This window comes from Danio rerio, chromosome 17 (genome assembly GCF_049306965.1).
Source record: "Danio rerio strain Tuebingen ecotype United States chromosome 17, GRCz12tu, whole genome shotgun sequence".
Taxonomy (NCBI): domain Eukaryota; kingdom Metazoa; phylum Chordata; class Actinopteri; order Cypriniformes; family Danionidae; genus Danio; species Danio rerio.
In genome coordinates, this window is record NC_133192.1 from 11212579 (window position 1) to 11227500 (window position 14922).

The following is a 14922-nucleotide window of genomic DNA, read 5'->3' on the forward strand; positions in this document are numbered from 1 at the left end:
GCAAATAAAAATCAAGCAGTGCAAAATAAAATATTAGCATTAAAAAAAACAAATTATATCTACAAAATATTTTTTCCAGTATTGCCTTCCCCTCAATTGCAACGCTCATTTTGTTATGAGATGACATGGAGAAAGAAAAAAAAAATAAAAGTCACTGATGCATTTAGGCAGAAGTGAGAAACTGCAAGCTTCGGATGTTTATATCAGTTTAATATTTTCCAAACGTGAATTGTGTGGCTGTTTTGGAGCACACTAGATTATAGATAACCTTAAAACGAACAGCCTGAAACGAACATCTAGACAACATCATTTTCATTTCATGGGACCTAATAAAAAATTGCATTTGCTTCAGTGTATGAGGGTGAAAGAGAGTGATTACAACATCAGATTCATTCCTTTTCTGCTGTTCAAACCAAACATGGAATTAAGTATTCACAGACTAAACTGCTTACAAATTAATGCAATCAGGCAAATTTTTACAGATTAAACAAAATTCACCACAAAGACTGAAGTTGCAGTGATTATTGCTAGGAGTCGTGGTTTCGTAGGGTCGCAGTACAATTCATTTATTTGACATGACTTAAGAAAATTACAATTTATAAATTATTTTTATCGTGCCAGATTGGCTGGCAGGAATGACTGTCTGACTCGTCACAGCTGAAATAATGCAGCATTTGGTGTGTTCATGTCAAGCGAATACATATACACTCACCGGCCACTTTATTAGGTAAACCTTACTAGTACCAGGTTGGACCCTTTTTTCTCTTAAGAACTGCCTTAATCCTTCGTGGCATAGATTCAACAAGGTACTGGAAATATTCCTCAGAGATTTTGGTCCATATTGACATGATAGCATCACGCAGTTGCTGCATATTAGTCGGCTGCACATCCATGATGTGAATGTCTCGATCCACCACATCCCAAAGGAGCTCTACTGGATTGAGATCTGGTGACTGTGGAGGCCATTTGAGTACACTGAACTCATTGTCATGTTCAAGAGACCAGTCTGAGAGGATTCTCGCTTTTCTGACATGGTGCGTTATCCTGCTGGAAGCAGCCATCAGAAAATGAGTACACAGCGGTCATGAAGGGATGGACATGTTCAGCAACAATACTCAGGTAGGCTGTGGCGTTGACACAATGCTCAGTTGGTACCAATGGGCCCAAAGTGTGCCAAGAAAACATCCCCTACACAGCCTGAACTGTTGATACAAGGCAGGATACTTTCATGTTGTCTGACATTACTATCCTAATGTCACAGCAGAAATCGAGACTCATTAGACCAGGCAATGTTTTCCAATCTTCTATTCTATTGTGTAAATCTGTGGTCACATTAGAGTTTGAGCATGCGATATTCTGTCGTGCGGCGCTGCGAAAAGGGGCGGAATTAGACAAGATGCTTAGACATTTAAAAAAGCGAGCGATTGCTCCATGTTTTAAATTTCTGTCATGTTTTGATCCTCGATTGGTCTTACGCAGTCAAGTAAAGCGATTTCGCAGGTCAGAGTCACAAAGCTTGAACTTTGCACCACAGCAACCTGCGAAACTTGACGCATGACCCTGCGTTTCCGGTCTGACGCATTCGCGTGCGTATGAATGGAAGTCTATGGGAGGAAAAGCCCAGGGTGACCGCAGCTTAATTTTGGTGAGCCTGTGCCAATTGTAGCCTCAGTTTCCTGTTCTAAGCTAATCCGCTTGTTAAGTGATGACGTGTTTGTGACGTATGTAATACTGTTTCCGGGTCCAAGCCGCCACTCATTTGAGTTGAGAAATCATTCGTTTATGATCACTTTTTATTCATATCACACATTAAAGTTAATTTTACATAGTCAGTGTACACAACAATCGCTGGGATTGCTGCATAACAAATACCAAAATTTTAACAATTTATAAAACAATGAATTACTTTCTGGCCATCGGTTATTAGGCATGGACATATATATTGCGATTGTGACTTTCTAAACTATTAAATCGCTTTGTAAATGTTTATTATTACCATTTCATGAATCTCCCCATTCAGTTGAATAGAGCGCTTGGACCCGGAAGCCGCTCCACGTGACGTCACACTTAACAAGCGGATAGGAATGGCTCATGGTGTGGTCTTTCTGTTGCTGTAGCCATGTGATTGGCTGATTAGAAATTTGCATTAACAATCAGTTGGGCAGGTGTACCCAATAATGTGTATAATCAGCCGTGCTGTGAAACGTCTACACTAGTGTTGTGCATAACTCAAAAATGTTACCACGTGATCAAGCCAAATATTAACAAAATTTATTTTACATCTGGAAAAAAAGAATTACACAGCAGGTAAAATGAATCTTAAGACCAATGAGAGATAAACAAACTGATTCATTCAGCTTTCTGAAGTACAGAGAAAAGGAAAAAAAAAGACAAACAACCTATAAAGACAATCTTATAAATAAAGCAAGCAAATTATACCCAAATCTAAATAAATAACCAAAAGCTGAGAAGGAAAACAGTGAAACGAGATGGTCTGGTTCCTACTTAGTGTTTAAGCAAGCTATAGGGACCCGACAGGAGGAACTTGAATCTTTACAACTATTCACAACTACAAAACCAATTCTATTTGCTCCTTTTGAGATGCAAGACTTAATTTATTGTCACTCGGGTGTGTAAAAATCTATACAAAATAGTAGTCTAGAAATGCAGTCAAGTTATAAACACAAAAAAATGCACCATTTTTAAATTTCAGACAAAAGAACAAACCAAAACGTACACATGCTTTTTGTCCTGAGTTACTGTGAACGCAAAAACTTCTCAGAATACAGTGCAAATAACTTTTTTTCTTCACAGCATAGTTATTTTACCTTTCTGCTGCTTTAAAAGACTTATCCATAGGATTAAAGGCCAATTAATACTCCCGTCACTGGCTGTGAAGATAAACGTCGCTTGAAATCAGTCAAGAGTGCATTCTGCAAATATATTTTCCTGTGAACAAGAGCTATGTAGAATTTTATCGAGTCACACACCACGCTGGAATGTTCATAAACATTCCTCAAATGCCACGGAGCAAAATAATTAGAGAGCAGATTATGAACTGGCCTTCAAGTCTTGGCCAGTCGGTGGATTTGTGGGAAAGACGGACTTGTTTACATCCGTGGTCGTTTCTGTGGAGGGGTCATGCGGTCAGCCAGGCCGAGTCTCTGAAGCTCTGAATGGAAGAAAGCCTGGAGCCGGAGACCGGCCTTTGCTTCATTGGTGTTATGCGGGTTGTACTCCAGACAGTTGGAAAACATGAGCTCTACATCCTCAATATACTCCGCTAAAAGATTCAAAACAACAGGAAATTACAATGAGCTATGAACAGTGTTTTTCAACTATCTTTTATAATTTATTCTGAATAACATTTTACAAATAATAATAAAAATTAATAATAATTTGTATTTTATTATTTAATGCCATGTCAGCAACAAAGGCTATTCTCATTGCAAGAATTTTTCAATTAAAATATACAATTAAAAACAACAAATAAATACATCAATTAAATTAGATTTTTAGTGTCAATACATGACATAAATTCTAAAAAAATTCCTAGTGTCACTTTGTTAAAAATGTCCTTAAGAGAGTTAATTTCATAAAAATGCCTTCTTGAATATTTAGAAGCAGGACAGTCTAGTAAAATGTGTTTTACAGTAAGTGGAATTGTGCAGTACAAACACTGAGTGAGGTCTTCATCTTTAAGCAAATAAGCATGGGTTAATCTTGTATGTCCAATACGACATCTGGTAGAAATCACTTGATCAAATCTAGTTTTAAAATGTCTTAGAACTCTGTTTGAGATTTCAGGTTGTATTTCATACATTTTATTATTTTCCAATGCATCCCACTCCTCTTGCTACGCATTTAAAATGTAAACATTGATTAAAGGTCTCAAGGAGAAATTTGGCTCTGTGGGAAAAAAATCATCAGTATTAAACCACTTCAGAAAAAAACCCTACTGAATATGAAACTTGTCAAAACAAGAAAACTCAAGCTGTTTACACTTTTTCGAATGCGAAAATGACATTTCGGGTGGATAATTTCAAAAATATGAAAATCCAAAAATCTAACCCAAAGTGCTGCTGGGGTGGTTAAATCTTCTTCTTAAATCAAAATAATGTTAACAGATTTGTGTGTGTGTTGAGCATCAGTTAAGACAATGTTAGCACCCGTCAGCTTCAATTGTGGGGAAAACTGGATAATTTTGAGCTTTTGTCAGCTAAATTCATCTTACGAGTTTAAAATCATTATTCTTGCAGGATCAAAATCAGTGACGTAGCGCGCATCTGCCTGTCTAGTAATGACATGTTGGTTTCTCATTATTATTCATAGTTAAGTTTTCGTATCCTATAAGAAGACCCTGTTACTTAATTATTCATGACAGCATGGGTTTCCGATGACTAGACCCACATGGAATCTGCACAAATCCACAGATTTTCAGTCCATTATTGAGTCTGTATTTACTTAAATATGTGTAAATTTATATTTCAGTTTTTAAAATTAATAATTTATAATATTACTTATAATAATATAACTTAAAATATTAATAATATCACTAATACTATTGTAATATAATAATAGTAATAATAAAATTTTCATGATTTATTTACAACACAAGTTTGTAAAGTGACATTTCTGTTATTTAGTAGATATTTAATATGAGAGACTTGCTTTGTTTACCAAATAAGTGGATCTAATTGGATTTGCATTGTAAACATTAAATAAAAGATAAAAAAGTATTGTTTTTTTTATTGCATATAATACGTTTTTAGTTATGATAATTAAGCACAAATCCGCAGATTTTTTTTTTTTTTTTTTTTACAAAATTCTCAACAGAAATAGCAAAAATTGTTCGCAGATTCTGTCTGGCCCTACCGATGACAGACCTGCCAAGCTGTGAGGCCGTGCACGAAGTATTTAGCCGTTCATCAAGGGTCATTTAATGCCTTGGTGCTCTTTAGGTAAGGGATTCAAAAAAACTAAATCATCAGTCCACGGCGCTTTAAGGCCTAAAATTTTGTTTTTGAAATTTAAGACATTAAGACACCGCAGAAACTCGAACAAAAAAATAAATAAATATTGCTCTTCATCTTTAGGTTATCCACAATTTAGGTGATGCTCTTAATCTTAAATAGACCATTAAAGAAGACTTTTAGCTGAAGCTGTGGTCTTTCGTGATTCATAAAATTGCAAACCATTACCAATGATCTTGATCGTATACAGTAAAATGATTGATTTGTGCAAGAAACTGAACATTACTTCTTTCAATTCCATTTTAATCCCATTTACTGGAACTAAAAGGCCAGTTTCAGCTAAAAAGGTTCTTTAAAGAAACCAAAAAACAAAACAAAAAAACACTTAGTTCACCTGATGGCGAGTAAAATTACAGCACACATTTTTTTTTTGTGACAATATGCCCCAATAGTAGGCCATTATTTGGGGTTGTCATTACTACACTGTAAAAAGTGATTAGCTACTTAAAAAAATATTAAGTAAATAAACTATGTACATACAATAATTATATGCATAATATTATAAAAATTAAGTCAGAGTTTGCTCACTTTTTAAAAGTAAAATCAACTAAAGCTCTTTTAAATCTTTTAGATTCAAACCTTACAATTTCCACAAAATAAAACGGCAAACTTACCAGCAGTTTGGTATTCACAGTTGTTGACCTTTTCCCTGATTGTGCTCAAGGCAATGGGTTTTTTGATTATGTCATAATAATCAGGCACCTGAAATTACAGCCAATCAAAAAAATAGTCAATACAACTAAGTAATGCCCTGGAGTAAAACTGGGAAAGTGAGATGTCATCTATAAATGCAAAGTTTATAACTATACCCTTAAAGAGTAAAGCTATGCATAAATCAACCAAAAATGGAACTATATAACCATATTACAGAGGGCTGCGAGTGTGAGCAGGTCTTAACGTCTAACCTGAGTTCTGGACACTAGCTTCATGAAGGGCCAGCTGTCCTCATGTCTGACCAGATCCACAGAGAGCAGCTCACAGGCAGACAGCTCGTGGACGCCCAAGTTTCTCCCTGAGCTTCGACGACTTGATGAAGTGGTGGTTGGGGCCAAGATGATTTTGGATTTTGGGGAGACCTCTGCTGGAGAAACAGCGACAAACCACAATAACTGAGATTTGAACAAGAATTGAAAATGAAAAAGAAAGAATAGAGGTCTAAAATATGAAATCAATTTAATCCAACCAATCGATGTATTATGGAAATACATTCAAAAATATTAATAGTAATAGCAACATTTAATCTCACTTGGTCTTGCAACTACTAGAACTTTTCTGTTAAGCTGCTTTGACACAATCTAAATTGCAAAAGCACTATAAAACTAAACATGATCTGAACTGTAAGTTTATGCATCGCAATTTTGACTTTTCTCCATTAATCTCACCTGTGAAGTAACTGAAGTTTGAAATAAAATGTTTGCATGACATCAATTAGGGCTGCAAGATATTGGAAAAATCTGACATTGAGATATTTTTTTCTCTCTGTGATTTATATCGCGTTATGAATACAAATCTCACCAGATGACAAAATCAATAATTTAGATTGATTGGAATGATTTTGTAGGGGAGTGAATCATGTATAGGTCTGCATTTTATTTTATCTAAATATTTTTTTCTATAAAAAAAAAAAAATTGAATTAGGATTGGGGCTTAGTGTACCCAAGAGAATAAATGAAGGATGCTGCATTTAATACCTTAAACAAACTTCTTATAACCATTTAGGTGTGAACATATCATGGCCAGCTTTACATTGAACCTCAGAAACGTAATGGTTAAAACATTACTGTTTCTCCCGTGATCTGTTCTCTTGCTCATTCACTCTCGTTGCCATGATTTCCGGGTATTTTAACAAATTTTTGGGGATCATTCAGCTGGTATAAATATGTGGGAGACTCGCATAGCTTCCAGGAGAGTTCATGAAGTTAAACGAGACACTAGATATGGGAGATCGCTCGGTTTATGTCACAGCAGCTCAAAACACTGGACATACAATGGCTGCACTTACTTAAGAGATCATCACTCGCACAAGTCGTGCCAATAAACTGTAAACAGAGGTCGCATTGCATCTGTATATATTTTATTTGTTGTGACGGGAGCGCATTGATCGCTCACGCCTCCACGCATCATTTACCTCCTCACATGTTGTGGCTGCTGTAGGCTATGCATAATATATGGGAGCGCACATACATCTTCCTCTGCTTGTAAACTCATAAACAAACATCTGTGATCGGTTCATGAGATCGGCCAGATTGGCAAGTGCCGATCGAGTCATTAAATGCGATTATCGGCTGATACTGATTTTTAGCCGATCGATCGGAGCATCCCTACTTCTAACATGTACTTGAAAAAGTTTTAATTGCAATATGAAAATCTTGTGGCTAATGATCTCGCACTTATGAGAAAATTTTTTTAAATAATTGTTAGACAAAAAGCTGCAATGACCATTTTGTCCTTTTACAAGGCAAAAACAAGCTATTAAACTGCAATTAGATGTGATGTGAATGTCAAACATCTTAGTCAGATTGGTTTATTTATTTATTTCAGCAAAATCACTGACACTCCTTACCAGTAATGGGCCTCTTCCTGGACTCTGCATTCCCTGCAGCAGGACTGGACTGCTCGGATTTCCCTGTCGTGTCATTAGTGGAGATCACCTCTAAACTAAGACGAGCACTAGAGCGGTTTCCTGCCCGAGATGGAGGTTTGCCATTGGACACTGGGGTGGCTTTCTTCCCTGAGTTTTTAGACCCTCCTTTATTAGCAGGCTGGCTCTGTTTGGGTGTGTTCTGCTGCGAGCGGGACGTGGAATTAGCGGATTCAGCTTGTTTTGATTTGCTGTTCGAACGACCTCCTTTATTGTTCTGTAGAGGAAGTTTGACCGCAGCCTTCTTAGGTACCCTGTTTTAAATTGGGGAAAAAAGAAAACAACCTTCATTAAAACTTCTGAACTTATTTCTGCCTGAAATCACGATCAAATTCCAGAAAACAGCAATTCTACTAACTCTTCCTCCTCTGATTGTTCCTCCTCTGACTCTTCTTCCTCTTCAGATTCTTCTTCGTCCTCTTCTTCAGACTCCTCCTCATCCTCCATTTCTTCTTCCGAGTCCACAGAGGAACGTTGGCGGGAGTTGATTCTATTTAAGCGCTGTTTGGGACGACACTCGGGACAGAACCAGTCTTCAGAAGGAACAGCCTTTAAAAGCAAATCAAATAAATGATTTGTTTATTGTAAAACTTTCTTTAGAAATGAGAAGTTTAAAATGGTGATGACTAGGCATGCCCAAAACCCGATATAATATTGAACTGTTTGGAATGAACTCCATGGTTCAACGTGTATATGGAAATAGCAGTTTTTCAGTTTGCATTTAAATAGACCTTTCTTTCCATTTTACCCATTTCTATAATTAAACTCTGAACTGGCTCTGCATGTTAGAAAGTATATCCTGAAACAAGGCTCTCCTTGAGTAAATGTGCATTAGTGAGCACTAAAGTTAGGGAGACTTTCACATGAAAATTAGTCTCTGCTTGCACCAGACACTTTATTACAATCACTTCATGTTGCCAAATGGGGAAACAATGCATTTATGATGTGTGCTTCACACAGGTGAGTGGGCTTGACAAACCACCTGTAAAAACACTCTTTTCTTAGAAAAAATTAATAATAACACCAACAACAAAACACTACCTCTTCCTGACTCTAGCACTTAATTCTGTTGGTACTAATTATTGGTAAAATTATCAGCTCTTGTGCTTTGCTAAATGACTAAATGTAATGTAAATGTAAAATGAAACAGACGTGTGCCACCAAAAGCCCACACTATATGACATTATTACTGTTTGTACTAAATTCATAAGCTTTAGTTAATTAAACTTTGAAGCTCAAAGCGCAAAGAGAACTCATGTCGGACATCTGAATAGGTAAATAAAAGTTACGACGTGCAAATTAATTCTTGCTTCTCAACACTAACACCCTGTTCATGCTTCCCATTCACTTTGAATGGGTGACGTCAGGCGTTGCCGAACTGCATTGACGGAAGCGTTAGCCAATCAGATCGCTGTATGCAAATCGCATCAGCCCCAACTTCAGTCAAGCGTTAACGCTGAAGCCCCGTGTGAATAAGGCGTTAAACTTAATTATGACCAATACTTATGTCAACATGTCCAACCTGACGAGTAGTCAATGAGTTATGCCTTAGGGCTGACTTATACTTCTGCGTCAAGTGCACGTGTATGGTGCTGTCGCATAGCTCACGCCATGGCTGACGCACGCGCTGACCTCTTAAAACAATGCAACTACACGTCGCATAGCGCAAGCTCTGTGATTGGTCAGCTTGGTAGCACTGACAAGTGCGAACGTTGCTGAGAGCTGCGAGCCAGATGGAGCCAGTGTTTACAAGTTTCGAGTCCCATGAAGGAGCTCCAGATGAAAACTTTTGTTTTGTGTTTACCTTATGATTAAAGTTGTTGCACAACTGCTGGTTCCCGCATCTGTATGAGCGAGTTTGAGCTACTTGTAGTGTTCAGAAAAAACAAAACACCAGTGAAGAAACTCAACACAGAGGAACATAAACACCTACTGCCAGCTAGCGTTTCAAAAGTGTTATTGCAGAGCAACACAAACAGCACACAGAAATTTAAATGCACGACTGTGTGTAAAGCAGGCGCCGATCACTGGACGCAGAAGTATATATGAGCCTTTAGAATGTAAACATTCAGAAAATAGCTTGTTCTGCAAGTTTCTTATTGTGCAATATCCGTTTTAATATTAATCAAACAAAAGATAATGAAATCACTCACTGATTTTGACTGAATAACTATGCATAGCTCAATAATGTTTAACTTTAATTTTAACAGTTAAGAGCATATACAGTATGAGCATTTACAGTATGAAGTGTTATATTGGAGTAGTTTTTAGTTACACAAACTGAATAATAAACTGTTAAGATACTTCAAAAACACTTATTTTAGCATCATCTTCGCTATATTGTACTCATTTTGTATTGTATTTTGCTTGAACGGTTTTCTTTCTTTATTATTCCTATTTGACAGTGTTGTTTTTTTTATTGAACATATCATATACCAAACCTTACCCATAAAACAGAAGCGTGAGAAGCCTGTGTTGTTCCACCCATAGTAGGGCTGCACAATATATAGTTTTCACATCGATATCACCAATGTGCAAACCTGCAATAGTCACACTGCAGTATGTAGAGTCGGTATTATATCTGACCTGTTTAAAACATTGAGGAAATTTTTATTTTTTATTTTAAATCAAGATTATTTTATTGGATTATTTATATAGTGAACACTATACAGTGTTATTTTTACATTTGATTATTCAATTTCGCTATCTGAATACTTTTATGCTAAAAACCTTAAAGCATTGTTTATTTTACTTTTGTCTTTGCTCTAGTCTATTTATCTATGCTTAATTTGTGTGATTTGTTCATTGTTTTTATACATGATTAACTCCCCTACAGAATTATCCCAAACAACCTAAATGACTTAATTCCTTCTAAATAAAGCTATTCAAGTTATCTGGGGAAGTCGTTTTAACAAACAAAATATGGCAATGTCAGATTTTTCTAATATTATGGAGCCCTAACCCCTAATGTCCACTACATTAGCAAGCCCTTACCTTCAGTTTTGGCCGAACACAGAAGATATGATAGCCTCTGCCACAGCCGTCACATAGAAGCATGTTCTCAGCATCTCCTTTTCTACGGCAAACCTTACAGCGGGTGTTCAGGATAGATTTGGCCCAGGCTACACTGCGCTCAAGTGTGGAGAGATGCAAGAAAACCTGAGAGAGGCTGGTGCAAGCCAAAAGAGACTCGCGCCAGCGTTCTTGCACAGTCTTCACCTGCCGCCCACTTTCACTACCATCTGTTGAGACCATACAGAGAAAAACCGGTTTAGTGTTGATTGTTAAATACAGCATGTGCTAAAAAATGAAAACACTTTCAGTTTGGTAAACATGCTTAAGCAAACAGCTGGTCAGTCTCCCAAATCGGTAAACAACAAATCATACCGTCTTTCTCACTGGATTGGTCATCATCCTTTTTTTTGTCCTTTTTCTTTGCCTTCTGGTCTTTTTTGGCATCCTCATCACCTACATAAAAATATAACAATCACAAGTGAAGAGACTGTAGATTGCTGAATTCAAAAATTATGAAGAAAAAACAATAATAATTACATATAAATTTAATGTTAATTTAAAAAATGTTATGAAATAAAATTGTAAAACAGCATTTGAATAAAGTGTAAACAATCTCTTAAAAAAGACAACTCAATAAAATATGGAAATAAACCCAACACAATCTAATAGAGCATGCTTGATATTTAAAGTGCTTTTATATGTGGGAAAATCTTCATCAAGTATTACAAACTAGTTTATCATCCAGACCAATTCAACAGTGAGTAAAATAATAATATCCAAGTTGTTGGAGAATTTATAGAGATGAATAAACTGAATAAATTGTTGGTTTTTTGGTCCAAAAGAGGAACTGGACAAAGTTTGAGGTTTGACAATAGTGCAACAGAGTCTGCTTGATGCTATAGCATTAAAAGTCCTGTGTAATATAATGTATTTTTTATTTAGTGCCATGTCAGCAACCAAGGCTATCTTCATGGCAGGAATCTTTCAACAATAAATATACAATTTAAAAATCAACAAACAAAATAAAACATAAATTAAATAAGATTTTTTGCGTTAATACATGATAAAAATTCTAAAATCTTTTCTGGTTTCACTTTGTCAAAAATGTCCTTAAAAGAGTTCATTTCATAAAAAGTCCTTCTGGAATCAGTAAAAGCAGGACAGTCCAGTAAAATATGTTTTACAGTAAGAGGATAAAAGTGTGAAATGCTTTGTAATATGTGTTTTTAATCGATTTCTGACATGATCTCAAGCGAAACACGAAGTGAGGGTGGGACAGTGTAGTTCTTCTTTAAAAAAAAAAACAGCCAATAGTGTTTTGTTTGATCACTGCTCTGCCAGTGGGAGTGGTCGAGCTCAAGTGCATCAAATGAAAAGCAAATGATTAGCATATTGAAGGGAGCGGGGCATATCAGATGCTAGAAACAATCTGACTGGTCAAAAGATTTGATTTCAAACTGTAATATGTGGTGACGTGAACAAAACCATTGATCCATTTCAATAACATCCAGCTGCAGACCCACATGTTTCAGCATACACCAACCAGGACACAAGATAAAGACAGGGGTGAACCATATATGGTTAATGACAGATAAGTTTTCTATTTTTTTCCTTGTTTAACGGTGACCAACTCCTTAAGAGCATTATCAACACCTACAGTATTTCACAAATATGAAAAGACAATCTATGACGGTGAACAGTTTAAGGTTTTCCATTTCAGTCATTATTTCATTATTATATCGTAACAATAATTTTAGCATGTGTGCATTGTTGATACTGATATTATGTAAATAAAAATAATTAGTTAAAACACGGATAACTATTAATTGATTAAGCAAATAAATACTATTTAATCACAGAAGTAAATATAGTGGTATACGTTCATTAAATGTAAAATTATTTTTATTACATATAAAGGCATATTATAGCCTATACATATTATTTCCTTGATTATAATGAATTCATTATATAAATTAAACCGGTCAAATTTAGATTGTTTATATATCTCTGAAAATGTTTCAGCAAGGCCAGCAATCAAGTATCTGCTATACCGACTCTGTCAGATGAATAATGACTGATCATTTATGATGACTGATAGAGAACGGTTCAGTCTATTATATTGAATGGCGATGGAAAACAACGTTCCCGATTTGCCCATCTCGATCAAGATATTTGTGAAATGGTATCCACTATTGTCTATGGTTGACATTAATTATTAACAATATATAAAAATAATTGACAACCCATGTTTATATTAGTTTATATCTTCTAAATGCAAGTTTTGTCACTGTTTTAGAGCACATTAGCTTATAGATCTCTTTAAAACAATTCTCCTACAAACATCTGAAAAACTGTTTTAATTTCGTGGGACCTTTAAAAGATCTTACCTAGTGGAGCTTTCAGAAACTTGCGCTCTATGCCCTGCTCCACCTGTGCAAGGGCATGTGCCAAGCAGTGAACGACATTATTCACGGGTTGTGGTGTGCTCACACTAGTGGATGTGGCACTATGACCCTCCACCTTCAGTTCTTGCAGCCTAAAAAAGAGAAGGAGACCATTAGTTCCTACATTTACAGAGCACTTCTGCAAAGTACCATTATAAAAACAAGTAAAAATACACAATGAACAGGTATTCAAGTAAAATAACCTGTCTTTGACTCTGTGATTCTCCTCAATCTCCATTGGCTCCTCTTCTCGGTCAGTTAGCCCATACTCTTTGAAGTCAGGGTCTAATAGTTCATAGTTCCCATTTTCGAGCGCAGCTCGCCATGAGTTTCTCTCCATCACCTTTTCATACACGAGAGGTGAAGACAGGGTATAATTAAAAAAAGATCCAACCACAAACAATATTTATAAGTTAGTAAAGAGCTTACTTTAATTGAGCCAAGAGTTCCCTGATATATGCGGTCCTCGATATCCAATAATAGATCTCGAAGACGATTCTCCATGAAGCACTCAGCAGGTACAGTGCTTTGTGGGCCAACTTTTGCTTTTCCCGAACTGCCTTTTGTCTCTGGCAGAGATTCACCTGTGCAATGAGTAGTAAAGTAAATATATAACCACAAGGTATAGCGTGTTCATGCTCAACAGATATAAAAACTAAAAATCTTAATAAAATAAAAAGACAGAAAAATACACACAAGTATGAAAACAAAGCAATAGTTTGAATCTTGCTGTAAGTCTCTTCTATTGAACGGAAAAGAAGATATTTTGAAGAATTCTGATTACAAAACAGTCTTCCATAGTAAAAGAAAAATATTATGGAAGTTATGTACTGCCATGGGGCGACATGGTGTCTCAGTGATTAGCACTGTTGCCCCACAGCAAGAAGGTCGCTGGTTCGAGTCTCGGCTAGGCCAGTTGGCATTTCTGTCTAGAGTTTGCATGTTCTCCACGTGTTCGTGTGAGTTTCCTTCGAATGCTTCGGTTTTCCCCCACAGTCCAAAGACATGCGCTATAGGGGAATTAAATAAACTAAATTGGCCATATTGTATGAATGTGCATGACTGTGTATGGATGTTTCCCAGTACTGGGTTGCAGCTGGAAGGGTATTCGCTGTGTAAAACACATGGTGGATAAGTTGGTGGTTCATTTCGACCTCTGATGAATAGGGACTAAGCCGAAAGAAAATGAATGAATGTACGTACTACCTTTCTGAGAAATATTTTTTTTTGAGTTCAACAGAATAAACCCCACAATTCCTGAACAAATTGTTAATTAAATTGTTAATGGTTAAATTACAAAAATTGTCATGAAGTACCCCTTTAAAAGTGTAGTCACACACCACAATTATACATTTAGTGGATGCTTTTATCCAAAGAATCGAAGAAAGGTAACTGTAATGTCAGCTATATTGGAATCCGCATCAATGAATATTTATAGTTTGGTCCTTGGTATGAACTAGTGTTGTTAAAGTATCGAGTTCGATATCAATCCATGGTTTCCGCATCATTCATCCTTTCATGGCAGGGCGCCACACCAAAATTCATCCCGCCACGGCTACATTACAGCTTCTCATTCAAAACATTATATTTTTTTAATAGCTGGTAATAATCGCACCAAAGATATATACATTCATAAATATTCCTACTAAATCTAATAAATGCTGGAGACATACTCATTACATAAACGCACTAAATCGCACTTCAGCATCGTTTATTTGAGAGCGCACATGAAAATCTGCGGAAATTGGCACGCAAGCAAAGAGATCCATATGCTCGTAGGCTATTACAT

The 14922-nt window shown here is 36.2% G+C and overlaps 1 protein-coding gene across 3 annotated transcripts in view; it reads right to left on the minus strand.

The window, feature by feature from the left end:
* Positions 1-2249: 2249 nt before the first annotated feature.
* baz1a (bromodomain adjacent to zinc finger domain, 1A) overlaps positions 2250-14922 on the minus strand; it is a 35772-nt gene continuing 23099 nt past the window's right edge. Inside the window, exons 19-28 of one of the 3 annotated variants that reach the window (NM_001365144.1) lie at positions 13563-13717; positions 13337-13476; positions 13077-13225; positions 11062-11142; positions 10669-10916; positions 8033-8223; positions 7597-7928; positions 5939-6111; positions 5648-5735; positions 2250-3283 (exon numbers count right to left, since the gene is read on the minus strand). In NM_001365144.1, coding sequence (NP_001352073.1) covers positions 3111-3283; positions 5648-5735; positions 5939-6111; positions 7597-7928; positions 8033-8223; positions 10669-10916; positions 11062-11142; positions 13077-13225; positions 13337-13476; positions 13563-13717 — 1730 coding nt within the window. In that variant the 3' untranslated portion in view covers positions 2250-3110. Of the gene's footprint in view, positions 3284-5647; positions 5736-5938; positions 6115-7596; positions 7929-8032; positions 8224-10668; positions 10917-11061; positions 11143-13076; positions 13226-13336; positions 13477-13562 lie in introns of those variants that run through there. The other 2 variants (NM_001365143.1, XR_012392636.1) reach the window with 2 other exon arrangements.